General features: G+C 48.8%; 1 protein-coding gene across 2 annotated transcripts; it reads left to right on the forward strand.

The window, feature by feature from the left end:
- Positions 1-447: 447 nt before the first annotated feature.
- On the forward strand, positions 448-9,902 carry Znf239 (zinc finger protein 239). 2 transcript variants are annotated; one of them, XM_045137490.1, is made up of 2 exons: positions 448-727; positions 8,275-9,902. In XM_045137490.1, the coding sequence occupies exon 2, from the start codon at positions 8,572-8,574 to the stop codon at positions 9,736-9,738; it is 1,167 nt and encodes a 388-aa protein (XP_044993425.1). In that variant the 5' UTR covers positions 448-727; positions 8,275-8,571; the 3' UTR covers positions 9,739-9,902. The 2 variants fall into 2 exon arrangements, with proteins under 2 accessions (XP_044993425.1, XP_044993426.1); XM_045137491.1 differs by lacking the exon at positions 448-727 and adding an exon at positions 4,119-4,261.
- Positions 9,903-15,013: the final 5,111 nt, after the last annotated feature.

The raw sequence follows: 15,013 nt of genomic DNA on the forward strand, positions 1-15,013 counted from the left end.
TGCCTGACACTTACCTACACAAGACCATCATCATAAGAGGAGGAAAAGATCACGACATCCAAATAAAAAGAGAGACTGATTGAGATGGGGAGGGGATATGATGGAGAGTAGAGTTTCAAAGGGGAAAGTGGGGGGGGGGGGGAGGGAGGGAATTACCATGGGATATTTTTTATAATCATGGAAGTTGTTAATAAAAATTTGAAAAAAAAAAGAGAGAAGAAGACTGGGGGTTAACTTGATGACGCTCAGCGAGAACAGCGTTCGCTCCTGCAGCCCGGCGGAAGTGGGCACCGGAACTGGGCGGGCCGCGCCGGGGCTCGCCGGGACGGGCAGTTCGGGTCCTGCGCCAGGCCCGGGGTGGGCACCGCAGCGGGCGGGGAGGGATGGGCGGCCCGAGGCCCACGTGGGTCCAGCGGTGGGGGCGGGCCGGGGGCGGGTGCCGCTGTCCACCGCTGCGGCGGCGACCCCGGGGCCCGGCTCCGAGCACGGCCAGCGCCCCTCCCGGGCCTGGATTATTTCCGAGTGACCGGCCTCCTTGCGGAGGTGCTTGCGGTGGACATTAGGCGAGCCAGAGGGGCTTCTGGGAGGGAGCCCCGAGAAGGACCGAGGTGTCCACTGCAGAGCCGCGCGCTCGCAGCCCAGGAACTGAAAGGCTGAGGACGTGGTCACCGCTCACGAGAGCAGGAATCTGCCCTTCCCCGAGGAGGAGACTATGACCAACTTTGGGGTAAGTTGGAGATTCTTTCACCAAAAAATACCTTATCCCCGAAACTAGACCCAGCCTTCCATTCTTGGGACAGGGCATCAGCATCAACGCGCCTGTCTGCAGTCAGATCCTGTCTCTGCACCGTGTTCTTTTTACTGTCAAGCGTCAATGTGACACCTGCATTATTTCATACGTGAGAGGTATAATCGCATCAGGGGACTTTATGGCTAGTAAATTGTGTTTCTAGGTTCTGCACAGGTATCTGCTGACTGCAAGGGCCACATTGAGTTTTCACTGACTGCTCTGCTGTGGCGAATTAGGTCCCTCCTGGGAGCTCCCAGCTGCCCAGTACCTCTGCCTGATTCTCTCAAAGTCGGCCTGTTCCTGCCGGACGTTTCACTCATGTGGGTTAACCTCTCATTGCTATGACAAAAAATAAAAAATAAAATACCTGAGATTGGGGAAGGAAAGGTGGCTCACTGGTTAAAAGGCACGTGCTTGCAAAGCCTGCCACCCTGGGTTCGATTCCCAAGCCATCTACCTGATGCCACTGACTGCCAGATGCCATCGGAAGCTTGCAGTTGTTGTGGCAACAAGAGGCCCTGTCGAGGAGGTGAAGCCCAGATGATGCCTCCATGTTGTCCTGCCCCATTCATGCAGGCCAAGGCACATGCGTGCAGAGTAATGAAGTTTTTTTTTTTTTTTTTTGTAAATACCCGAGATTATTGATTTATATGTAGAAAAGATTTCTCAGCTTACAGTTTCAGCCCATGATCACTGGATCCCATGATTTGAGGCCTGTGAGGGAACCGTATACCATTTTTTATTTTATTTTATTTTTGGCTGTGCTAGAGATACAAACCAAGGACCACATGCTTGCTGAGCAAGCACTCCACCACTGAGCTGTCACAGAGATCGGCCTGCTTGATGTGCACTGGGCAATGCTGTGCTTAGGGTGTGGGACAGGCACCCAAGGGCCGTGTCTTCGCTCAGGGCCTAGCATGCTTCCCTTGCCCACAGCCTTTCAGAATGGAGAGGTTAACCTTAAAGTGGGGGAGGGGACCAGAAAGCCACCACGCTCTCATTTTTTACCTTCTCCTCTGTTGACTACTTAGGTAAGCCACAGCTCTCGTGGCCTGGCCGTCTTTGATTTCACAAGGAGAGTTAGTGATGCCTCCACCGCCTCAGGTGGGAGCTGTCTTAGTGATTCCAATTTACAAGGGAGTATTGCCTTCTGAAGAGGTAGCTGTTGGGCACACCCCTGGCACATAATTGAAGTCTGGGCTCTAATTGGCTCCTATCATTCTTCCTATGTTCCGTCACTCTGCCTTTCATAGTATGGCCCGTTGACCGGTGCCAGCCCATGAATGGGGCAGATATAAATACAGAACTTGATGATAAATGATTGTTAAACAAAAAAGCTGATAGTAGGGCTGGAGAGATGGCTTAGCGGTTAAGTGCTTGCCTGTGAAGCCTAAGGAACCCGGTTCGAGGCTCGATTCCCCAGGACCCACATTAGCCAGATGCACAAAGGGGCGCACGCATCTGGAGTTTGTTTGCAGTGGCTGGAAGCCCTGGCACGTCCATTCTCTCTTTCTCTCTGCCTGTTTCTCTCTCTGTCTATCACTCTCAAATAAATAAGAATAAACAAAAAAAAAAAAAGCTGATAGTAAATAAATAAATAAATAAATAATAAAAACATGCGTGCACACACACACACAAAGCTGTCATGTCACTGCAGTTCATTTGAGATGTGTTGCTCGTGGACCAGAGAGATGGCTTAGTGGTTAAGACATTTGCCTGCAAAGCCTAAGGATCTACGTTTGGTTGTGTTTGATTCCCCAGTACCCCCATAAACCAGATGCACAAGGTGACTCCTGTGTCTGGAGTTCATTTGCAGTGGCTAGAGGCCTTGGCATGCCCATTCTCTCTCTCTCTATCTCTATCTCTCTTTCTCTTTCTTCTCCCCCTCTTTTTCTCTTCCTCTCTCTGTTTCAAATAAATAAAATATTTTTAAAAAAATAGCCAAGTGTGGTGGCACATGCCTTTAATCCCAGCACTGGGAGGCAGATGTAGGATTGCCGTGAGTTCGAGGCCATCCTGAGACTACATAGTGAATTCCAGGTCAGCCTGAGCTAGAGAGAGACCCTACCTCGAAAAACCAAGAAAAAGAAAAAGAACTGTTGCTCCCATCAGACTGCATCCTGGAGAGGAGACTCATTGAAGTTAAGTATTTGGACTCCTTTTGTGGGCCAGGCCCTGCTTGAGACCTGGGGACAGTGCATTAGTAAATAAGCCAGCCTCTCTGTCTGTCACAGAGAGTTTGAATGGAGAGAGCTCTAACATAAGAAAAAAAGTGAATACACGGGAAAATAAGATAAGGAGTGTAAGTGTGAAGAAATTAAAATCAGGAAAATTAGAGTTACTAGGTGTTCTGATTAAACAGTTAAGGAAATGCTTTGCTGAAAAGGTTGGACTGAGATCTGAATGATAAGGAGCCAGATGTGAGATGTGGAAAAAGAACATTCTGTGCAGAGGGCCAGCTAGCACAGAGGCCCTAAGTTGAAAATGAATTTGATGTGGTTCAGAGTCCTGCACAGTCTCTGGAGCATACTGTCATCACAAGAGATGAATGAATGTGCTGAGGTTTGGGGTGGGATGTTGTGGTAGTCAGCTTCTCATGACTGAATGAAGAGCCAACCAGAAGAACTGGAAGGATGACTTAGTGGTTAAGGCACTTGCCTCTGAAGCCTAAGGACCCAGGTTCGATTGCCCAGAACCCACATAAGCCAGATGCACAAGGTGGCACATGTTTGGAGTTCATTTGTAGTGGCTAGAGGCCCTAGCACACCCATTCTCTCCCTCTCTTGCTCTCTCTCTCTGTCATAAATAAAGAAAAATATTTTTAAAAGAGCCAACCAGAAACAGCTTATGGGAGGAAAGGGTTTATTTCAGGCTTACAAATTCCAAAGGAACACCATCAATGGTGGAAGAAGCTCATTTTGCAGGTCCAAGCAAAGAAACCACCAGCAACCAGCACCACAAAACAGCCAGACCTCAAACTGCTCTGCATACACCTTAGGACTGGATTTAAGATCTGCCCCCAGCCAGGCTGCTGGAGACTCAAGTTACTCACTTAATCATACGTGCCTCAGGCTATGGGGGGGGGACATAATTTCAAATTCAAACCACCACAGGTGGTCAACTCGACGGGATTTACGATCACCATGGAAACAAATTTCTGGACATGTCTGTGAGGCATTTTCTGGGTTAGGTTAATTGAGGCAGGAAGACGTTCCCTAACTGTGGGCAGCACCATTTCCATGGGCTGGGTCCTAAGCTAAAAGAAAAGAGTAAAGTGAGCTGAGCAGCAGCATTCATTGCTCTCTGCTTCCTCCACATGGATGCCACGTGACCAGCTGCTTCATTCTCCTGTGGCCATGCATCCCACCACCCACCCCCATGATGGACTGCACCCTGAAGCTGTAAACCCAAATCAACCCTTCCTTCCTTAAGCTCGTTCTTGCGAGGTGTTTGGTCAGCAGCCAAGAGAAAGTAAGTAACATAGGTTAAGAGGGACCAGGTCTGCAGGGCGTTGTGGGTGAGAATGAAGGGTCGAGGTTTCGCTTAATGCTTACTCAAAAGCCTCGGGCCCATGGCTTGTGCCTGACCTGGTTTGTGTTTTCACGGCTCACCCTGGCTGCTCTGTGTGCCATTTACTTGCTGAGAGCCAGGATAGAAGCAGCAGTTACAGTAGAGGGGACAGGTGAGATGGGGGCTGCCCGGGGTGGCAGCAAAAATGGGGCAGGAGGGAGATGCAGGCGTTGCAGGTGTGTCCTGAGGAAGTGGGCTTGGTGATGGATGAAAGTAGGGTAAGAAATAACAGCTGGGGCTGGAGAGATGGCTTAGTGGTTAAGACACATGCCTGCGAATCCTAAGGACCCAGGTTCGATTCTCCAGGACCCACGTAAGCCAGATGCATATGGTGGCACACGCATCTGGAGTTCGTTTGCAGTGGCTAGAGGCCCTGGCATGCCCATTCTCTCCCTCCCTCCCTCTCTCTCTCTCTCTCTCTCTCTCTCATAAACAAATAAATACAAATAAATCTTAAGGGGAAAAAGACATTTAAAAAATAAAGAAATGACAGCTGAGTGTGAGGTATCCCCAGATTGTGGCTGTTGCAGTTTTGCTGAGAGGAGGCAGAGATAATTGGCACAGGCATGACCAGGAAAGATGAGGTTAGAGCATTTGTAGACAGATGTGAGTGCTGAAGTTTTCAGGATGAGCGGAAAGGACAGAACCATAATGACCTTGAGATGGCAGTGGAAGACAAGGAAAGTCGCTGGCTGTCAGTGACGGCTCCAGTGAGACAGCTGAGGGCGACTGAGCATGGCTGAGAATGGAAGCTGCAAAGCGGCCGGAGAGCAAAGGTTTGGCAGCACGCTTAATTTAGTGCGTATCCAAACCCTAACGGGCGTACCCCCCTTCCTTTCACTCTCTCCAGGCCATTTGTACAGCTGCTGCCAGTTGTGTGGAGGGATTTGCCCCACGTGTTAGGAGCAGGCACCTTGCAGGGAGGTGCGTGTGAACAGCTCCCTAGGGAGGAAGGGAGTTACAAAGAAGAAAAATGACAGGAGCTTCATCTTAATGGTCGTAAGCACTAAGACCCAGACACTGTCTACCAGAGCCTTTGCAAGCACGCACCTTTAACCGCCAAGCCGTCTCTCCGGTACCCAGAGCCTCGCTCTGTTTACTAATCCTTTTTGGCACAGAAGAGTCTTCTCTGAATGTCCTAAGCCGCTGAGAACTTCAGTTGGTAAGAACTGGAGAATGGGGCTGGAGAGATGGCTTAGCGGTTAAGCGCTTGCCTGTGAAGCCTAAGGACCCCGGTTCGAGGCTCGGTTCCCCAGGTCCCACGTTAGCCAGATGCACAAGGGGGCGCACGCGTCTGGAGTTCGTTTGCAGAGGCTGGAAGCCCTGGTGCGCCCATTCCCTCTCTCTCCCTCTATCTGTCTTTCTCTCTGTCTGTCACTCTCAAATAAATAAATAAAAATTAAAAAAAAAAAAAAAAAGAACTGGAGAATGGAGGCTTCCATGATTCATCTCAGAACCGAGACTTTGCGTTTGGCTGGGTTGTGGGCAGGTGACAGATGGGAGACTGGCCTGGCCCTCTGCATAGGCCGCCCGTCTCTGTGACGCCGCTCGCTGATACCAGAGCCTGCTGGTTTTCACAAGCCCAGGAGTTCCTTGGTCTCCGCTCCTCTTGGCATGGTCTCTGCTCCTCTTGGCAGCACTGGGGTAACAGGCCCCACGCATTAGAGTTGCTTAGAGGATACTGCATAAAGGATTATTTATAGCAACATGGGCTCTTTACAGGTGCCTGTAAGGGAAAAGCAAATGTCTCTCCCTCCCCAGCGACCGTTAATTGCCTATAGATACTCGGGAGGAAGTGAGACTTCATGGTTCCTCTTCTCCACCCCATGACAGAATGTTGACAGGACCGATCTTGGGTAGACCTTGTGCTAATTATCACAACTCCTGTGAGAACAAGGTAGAACCGTGGCCTGGCATGGTGGTGCATGCGTTAATCTCAGCAGTCAGACGACCAAAGTAGGAGGAACACTGAATTTGAGGGGGGAAAATACAATATAATAATAAAATAAAATGAGAGCTGGAGAGATGGCTTAGCAATGAAAGCACTTGCCTGCGAAGCCTAAGGACCCAGGTTTGATTCCTCAGAACCCACGTAAGCCAGATGCACATGCATCTAGAGTCTGTTTGCAGTGGTACGCCCATTCTCTCCCTCTCTCTCATAAATAAATAAAGATAAAAATTCTAAAACAATAAACAAATAAAACGAAGGGGCAAAAAAGTACAACAGTGATACAGGGCTCCAAGGATAACATTCTTTCACAGTGTAGTCCTTCCTCCAGCCCACACTTTCTTTCTGCCCTGTCTTCCCTGATGTTCCCTGAGCCTTGGAGGCTGACACTGAAGCTTCTTCTGTGGCTGCGCCTTCAGCTTTGTTCCCAGCGTTTGGCCAGCTATGAGTCTCTGCGAAAAGGAGCTTCTCTGAACGAAGCTGATGGCAACGCTGACCTTTAGGCGGCAGTGTTTTTGAGCACATCAGCTTCATTTAGCCAGATCGTAGCGGTAGCTTCCCCACCAAGGGCCTGTGACCTCCCAAACCATGGGCTTCTGAACAGGTTTACAATAGCAGATAAGGATTCGTTGCTGTGGAGTGGTAAGGCACATTCTTCACAACTATTACTCTGTGTGTGCATGTGTGTGAACCAAACCCAGGGCTTTGCACAAGCTTGGCAAATACTCTTGTCTCTAAGCAGCTCCTCAGATTCAGTGTTAACCCTTTCTTTCCTCTCTCCTTCACAGTGTTCCTCTTTCCTTCAGTTTTCCCAACTGGCATATTTTCTGTGTACATTTTGCCTATTTTTCCATACCCCCTTTTTTTTTCAAAAGTCTTCCCAAGTTTGAGTTGAATGCCTCCATTCTGTGCTCTCATTGCTAGTTGAATACTCATATTATTTATGAATAAGTTAAATACTCATATTATGTAACTTGATATTATCATTGTTGATATATTTTCTTTCAAGCCAAGAAACTCTAACTTACTTGGTGTGGTGGTTTGATTCAGGTGTTCCGCATAAACTTAGGTGTTCTGAATGCTAGGTTCCTAGCTGATGGACATTTGGGAATTAACACCTTCTGGAGGCAGTGTTTTGTTGGAGGCAGGCTTATGGGTATTGTAGCCAGTTTCCCCTTGCCAGTATTTGGCACACTCTCCTCTGCTGATGTCCACCTGATGTTAATGAGGAGGTGATGTCCACCCTCTGCTCATGCCATCGTTTTGCCCTGCCATCATGGAGCTTCCTCTGGAGTCTGTAAACTAAAATAAACCTTTTTTTCCCACAAGCTGCTCTTGGTTGGTCGATTTCTGCCAGCAATGCGAACCTGACTGCAACTTAGGCAAAAAAGCAGAGGAACAGTTAAGTGAACATTTAATCAAAGTGAATTGAAATGAGATGTCATCTGTTGCAAAGATAGAGGATTCATGGCCTTTGTCAGGAATGGTGAAAATATTAATTATGCCTAGAAAGAGAGAGAAAATGTCTGTCTTCTGAACCCAGGTCATCCTCTCCTGAGGTTAAACAACAAGCTAAGAGAAGGGGATGTAGCAGAGGGACGGAACACTTGCTAGCATGCCATGCACAAGACCTTGGGTTCAAGTCCCAGCACCACAATTAAAAAAATAAAAAAAGAAGGATAGCTGGGTGTGGTGGTGGCACACACCTTTAATCCCAGCACTTGAGAGGCAGAGGTAGGAGGATCGCTGTGAGTTCGAGGCCACCCTGAGACCACATAGTGAATTCCAGGTCAGCCTGGGCCAGAGTGAGACCCTACCTTGAAAAAAACAAAAAAAAGGTGGGGGAGTGAAAAGGGGTACACACTGAATTTTGTCCATGTTACCACATGTTCTGGACTTAAACACACCTTTTGTGAGATCTAGAAGTCTACCCTTGGTTCTTATCACTAAATTCTCTGTTTCCTAGGAGACCTAAATGGACATTCTATGCAGAATCTCTAAGAGAGGAACTTTCAGGAACTGCTGTGTGGGCTTTCCCTGCTGGCTGATTTTAGAAGATGCAACAAGTCAGGACCTGTGAGTCAGGATTGTATTGTGAATCTTCAAGGAGAAATATACAGGCATCCTGAACTAGATTCCTCTCAGAAGGGAGGAGAGAGGCACCTTGCCATATTTCTAGAAACAAGAATCGTGTGGCGACTTGTGAAAGTGATTCCACAAGCACTGAAAGTGAAAAGCACTTGTCTTTGAAGTCCCAAACCAAATGTCCACACAAGACTGCTCTGTGAAGTTCTGTAAGAGCGAACCTCTGGGGAATAAAGGTCTCCTTGTAAGTGACAAAAGAACGAAAAGAAAAGGAATAAGGGAGAAATCTCCTCCTGTGGACCACAGTTCAGAGAACCTTCAAGTTAAGCTTCCATCTGATGAATCAGAAGCAGCGTCTCCATTGTTTGGTGGCGAGGCAGCTTGCCAGAATGGCCAGTCTAAAGGATCTCTGGTTCTCTTTGGCTGTCACAGTGGAGACATTTGTGGATGGAAATCACCGTTGGTTAGTTGCAGTCATCAGAGAGCTCGCCCAGAGAAATCCTGTAACTGTAATGACTCTGAGGAAATACCTGTCACCAGCCCAGGTGGTCACCTTTGCGAGGGAATTCACACCGCTGAGAAACCGTACAAATGGGGCCAGTGTGCTAAGGACTGCCGCCAGAACCCAGAACTGCTGCTTCATCCGAGGGACCACGTGGAAAGCAAGCCCGACGGCTGCGGGCAGTGTGGGCAGGGCTTCCCCGGCAGCTCCAGCCTGCCCACCCACCAAGCAGGCCGCACCGAGGAGAAGCCGTACCAGTGCGACAAGTGTGGGAAGGGCTTCACCAGGAGCTCCAGCCTGCTCACCCACCACGCGGTGCACACGGGCGAGAAGCCTTACAAGTGTGACAGCTGCGGCAAGGGCTTCAGCCAGAGCTCAAAACTGCACCTCCACCAGCGAGTGCACACTGGGGAGAAGCCCTATGCCTGCGGGGAGTGCGGCATGAGCTTCAGTCAGAGGTCGAACCTGCACGTCCACCAGCGGGTCCATACAGGAGAGAGGCCCTACAAGTGCGGGGACTGTGGCAAGGGCTTCAGCCAGAGCTCAAACTTGCACATCCATCGGTGCATCCACACGGGCGAGAGGCCCTACCAGTGCTGTGAGTGCGGCAAGGGCTTCAGCCAGAGCTCCGACCTGCGCCTCCACCTCCGACTGCACACCGGGGAGAAGCCCTACCTCTGCGGCAAGTGCGGGAAGGCCTTCAGCCAGAGCTCCAAACTCCTCATCCACCAGAGGGTGCACACCGGGGAGAAGCCCTATGAGTGCGGCAAGTGCGGGAAGGCCTTCAGCCAGAGCTCCAACCTGCACATCCACCAGCGGGTTCACAGGAAGGAGCCTCACTAAGCGCCAGGAGCCTGCCTAAGCGTTCTTTGGAAAGACTTGGAGGATTTTCACAGTTGAGGATTGGATCAGTGGGAACATGCTTGTCTGGCATGCACGAAGCCCTGGGCTCAAGCCTCAGCACACCAAAAAAAAAAAAAAAAAAAAAATCCGATTTTGATTTTTTTGGGGGGAGGGTTCTTTTTTAGAAAAATTTTTTTTATTTGCAAGCAGAGAGAGAGAAGGTAGACAGACAGAGAGAGAATGGGCATGCTAGGGCCTCTAGCCACGGCAGACAAACTCCACTAAGCCATCTCTCCGGCCTGAAAACGACAATGTCAACACATAGGGTAAAATACCTGTAATGCCACACTCGGGAGGCAGAGGTAGGAGCACTACAAATTCAGGACTAGCCTGGTCTACACAGTTACAGTACTGCAATAAAACCAAAATAAAAAATAAATAAATAAGTCTATAAAAGAATGGTACTAGGGTTGGAGAGACGGCTTAGCGGTTAAGCGCTTGCCTGTGAAGCCTAAGAACCCTGGTTCGAGGCTCGATTCCCCAGGACCCACGTTAGCCAGATGCACAAGGTGGCACACGCGTCTGGAGTTCGTTTGCAGTGGCTGGAGACCTTGGTGTGCCCATTCTCTCTCTCTCTCTCTCTCTCTCTCTCTCTCTCTCTCTCTTTCTCTCTCTCTGTGCCTCTTTCTCCCTCAAATAAATAAAAATGTCTGTCTCAAATAAATAAAGAAAAAAATTTAATTAAAAAAAAAGAATAGTACTATCTCATGGTGAAGTAAAGCTTGTTCTAGAAACACAAGAAACCTTAACATTCAAAAGCAATGACGGGCTAGGGTATAGTTCAGTGGGCAGAGTGCTTCTTTTCATGCGTGAGGCCCTGGGTTTGATCCCCAGCACTCAAGAAAGGAGAAGAGGAGAGGAGAGGCCAAAGAAAAGAGCCAGGAGTGGTGGTGCACGCCTTTAATCCCAGCCCTCGGGAGGCAGAGGTAGGAGGATCGCCATGAGTTTGAGGCCACCCTGAGACTACATAGTGAATTCCAGGTCAGCCTGAACTAGAGTGAGACCCTACCTCGAAAAACAAAAACAAACAACAAAAAAGATATGACAGAAGAAAAATAAAATTGTGGGCTGGAGAGATGGCTTAGCGGTTAAGTGCTTGCCTGTGGAGCCTAAGGACCCCGGTTCGAGGCTCGGTTCCCCAGGACCCACGTTAGCCAGATGCACAAGGGGGCGCACGCGCCTGGAGTTCGTTTGCAATGGCTGGAGGCCCTGGTGCGCCCATTCCCCCTCTCTCTATCTGCCTCTTTCTGTTGCTCTCAAATAAATAAAAATAAATTTAAAAGAAAAAGAAAATTGCAAAGAACCAAAAAAAAAAAAAAAAAGCTAAGCCAAGCCCTGTGGCTCCCAGGCATAGGGAGAATAAGGAGTTTGACTCAAAAGGCAAGCCAGGTGACCTTGGAGAAAAGACTGGAAGTATTGCCCAGAGGACACGCTCACAGCTCTCAGAAGCCTCAAATGAGCCTCAGCTTTTGGTGATCCTGGTTATTCTGTGAATGCAGTCACTCTGATAACACAGGGAACTGTGGCCAGGAGCCACCTCGAGAGAAAATCCACTGTTTAAAGACATCTGCTGGGTGTCTGAGAACAATGGAACTTAATCTCCCCGGCCCCAGGCTAAGAGACATCCTTGAGAGCACGGTGGACTGCAGGATGCTGGCAAGCCGCACAGCGCGGGGGGCTCATGTCAGGCAGTGAGCGCGGTGGGGAGGTAGCCACCCTGGGACCGGGAGCTCCCCATCAACGGAGAGCAGCGAGTCTGACGTCCCCGAGCCCGGGGGCAGCTGGACTGACCTCGGGGGGGGGGTGGCACCCGGCTCCCACTCAGCGCGGCAGAGCAAAGCCCGAAGCTCCAGCAGGTGGCCTGTGGCCGCTGCATCCAGCCGGCGGTGGACAGACGTGGAGCAGGCTTCGCAGACATGAAGACAGGGCCGCTCTCTCCTGGCGCGCAGATCTCTGCGCTGCGCTCGCTTCCCACCCCCGGCACCCCAGGAAATCCGGCCCAGCTAGACCAGGAGCCACACTGCGTGCTGGATAGAACCTGCCCGGCCCACCAAGCTCAGTGCGGCCAGCAGAGACCCCCGTCCGTGCACAAAGAAGGAAAGCTACTCCTAAGCAGAAACAGCCCTGGTGACATCAGATGCTCTGCCAATATCGGCCGGGCACCACGCAATGCATGGGTCATGAGGGCATACAACTGACAGTTTCGTTTCTTTTCCTTTTTCTGCCCCCCCCCCCACTCCCCACCCTCAGGTAGAGTTTCACTCCAGCTCAGACTGACCTGAAATTCACTATGTACCCTCAGGGTGGTCTCGAACTCACAGCGATCCTCCTACCTCTGCCTTCCCCAGTGCTGGGATTAAAGGCATGTGCCACCACTCCCGGCCCATCACATACATTTTTTGTTTTTAGCTATACTTTGAGTATTTTTTAAAATATTTATTTGAGAGAGAGAAAGAGCGTGTATGGGTGTGTGAGGACCTCCTGCCACTTCAAAATGACTCCAGGGGCATGCACCACTTTGTGCATCTGGCTTTATGTGGGTACTGGGGAATTGAACCTGGCCCAGCAGGTCTTGCAAGCAAGCACCTCCAACTGCTGAGCCATCTCTCCAACCCTGAGTTCAGTGTTTATTTGTTTTGTGGGATTTTTTTTTTTTTCTGGGTTTTTGTTTGTCTAGCTCAGGCTGACCTAGAATTCACTATGTAGTCTCAGGGTGGCCTGGAACTCATGGTAATCTTCCTATCTCTGCCTCCTGAGTGCTGGGATTAAAGGTGTGAGCCACCATGCCCGGCTGGTTTTTTTGTTTTTGTTTTTGTTTTTTTTATTTGAGAGAAATAGGCAGGGGCGAGAGAGAGTGAGAGACAGAGTAGGCTCGTCAGGGCCTCCAGCCAATGCAAATGAACTCCAGATGCATACGCCCCCTTTTGCATCTGGCTTACATGGGTCCTGGGAATCAAACCTAGGTCCTTTGGCTTAGACGTTTAAGCGTCTTAAACACTAAGCCATTTCTTCACCCCTGTTTTTGTTTTTTGTTTTTTGTTTTGAACAGAGAGAAAGTGTGGGCTTGCCAAGGCCTCTTGCTGCTGCAGACAAACTCTAGACACATGCACCACTTTGAGTATCTAGCTTAACTATGGGCTTGAACCCAGACCAGCAGGTTTTGCAAGCGAGCATCTTTAACCCCTGAGCCATCTCCCCAGCTCATGAGTATGTTTGTTCTTTGTTTTGTTTTGTTTTGTTTTTTGAGTTAGGGTGTCACTCTAGCTCACAACCTATCAATTACTGAGATTAGAAGCTAACACTACCATGTGCAGCACTTGAGGGAATTTTAAAGATTATATTTATACATATGTGTGTGTGTGTGTGTGTGTGTGTGTGTGTGTGTGTGTGTAGAGAGAGAGAGAGAGAGTGTGTGTTTTGTTGTTGTTTTTGAGGTAGAGTTGCTCTAGCCCAGGCTGAGCTGGAATTTACTGTGTAGTCTCAGGCTGGCCTCAAACTCACAGAGATCCTCCTACCTCTGCCTCCTGTGTACTGGGATTAAAGGCATAGTACTATGTCCAGCTATTGTATCTTTTGTCCCTCTTACATATATGTTTGTTCTTGAATCTCAGTGGGAAATCTTCATTTTTCTTTTGTATTTTATTTTTTTTCTAATTTTCTGTTGTTTTCCACTTCATAGCATTCTTCACCCATTCCCGCTTTTCTGATCTGTTTTTTCAAGGTGATGTCTCACGCAAGCCCAGGCTGATCTGAAACTCACCCGTTAGTTCCAGGCTGGCCTTGAACTCACAGCAATACTCTTACATCTGCCTCCTGAGTGCTGGAATTAAGGGCATGCACCACTACACCTGGCAACGTTTCCCTTTGTTTATATTTAAACACCCTTCCCTATTTTTCCCCTTTTCCTGCCTCCTTTTATCACAGTCACTTAGTAGTTCAACATTTTTGCCCTAAATAATTATTAATTTCATAGATCAATATACATTATTATATTATGCAATTTTATCTGGAGGACTAGAACCAAGTATGTGTGTGTGTGTGGCTACATAGGGGAATCTATTAGATTGGTTTACATAACAGGGCCTGAGAAGTTAGACAATGGCCATCTGCATGCTGGCTTGCTGAGAACCCTGTAGCTGCCTGGCTCACAAAGCATGGGAGCCTTCCAGAGGGATGTTGGTATCAGTTCACATTGGAAGGCCGAAGAAGTGGGAGTTTGAGATCAACAGATTAGCGCTGCAGCAAAGGACGGCGTCACTCAAGAGAGAAGCACCCCCTCACAGACATGGGCGCATCTCCTGGGTAATTCCAGATCCCACCAATGTAATAATCAAGATTCACCATCACAGGGCTGGGGAGATTGCTGAGCGGTTAAGGCCTGTGAAACTTAAGGACACAGGTTCGATTCCCCAGAACCCACGTAAACCAGATGCACGTGGTGGCATATGCTTCTGAAGTTCCTTTGCAGTGGCTGGAGGCCCTGGCACACCCATTCTCTCTCTCTCTCTCCCTCCCTCTCTCTCTCTCTCTCTCTCTCTCTTCTACCTATCCCCCCCAAATAAATAAATATATTTTTAAAAAAGATTAACCATCACTGCAACTGTCCACTTCTGCATAGCTTATAAAAACCATCTGTAATCCAGGCCCTGGATGTCTCTTCCTCAGTCAACCAATCATAGGGACACTCCATGGGGCCACAGAAGACAGAAAACATTTTATCGGTGTATGCACACCATGTACACTTGGCTGAATTCTTCATATAAATTATTGGTACATTTAGGACCTGCCGCAGTCTAATCATGGATATATCATTTGATGATGGATCGCTGCTGTGTATAGCCAACTTTATGGCTCATCGGGTCAAATAACATGCAGCTCATGATAGGCAGCTCAGATTACTTCATACCCCATGGTCAAGTGTTCATTTTCCTCTGAGGCACATATAGTTATCCGCAAATGACAGCAGAATCTTGTTCCAGAATCTCAAGGGTCTCTACTCTACTTCACCTCTAGGGATCTGCCAGAGGCCTCAAATAGCATTATTTGTTGATGACACTTCAAGTACCATTAAGGTCTGCTGGATCACATGACCCATGTGACAGAACAGCCTGAACCTGTTGGAGAGTCTGTTCCTATTCTCAATCCCACTCAAAATTAGAAGGTTTTTGTTGTTGTTGTTTTTTGAGGTAGCATTTCACTGTAGCCCAGGCTGACC

The sequence above is a fragment of the Jaculus jaculus genome, chromosome 18 (assembly GCF_020740685.1).
Source record: "Jaculus jaculus isolate mJacJac1 chromosome 18, mJacJac1.mat.Y.cur, whole genome shotgun sequence".
NCBI lineage: Eukaryota > Metazoa > Chordata > Mammalia > Rodentia > Dipodidae > Jaculus > Jaculus jaculus.

Coding starts and splice junctions, on each gene's coding strand:
- Znf239 (XM_045137490.1), top strand. CDS start 8,572: ATGTCCACACAAGACTGCTCTGTGAAGTTCTGTAAGAGCGAACCTCTG.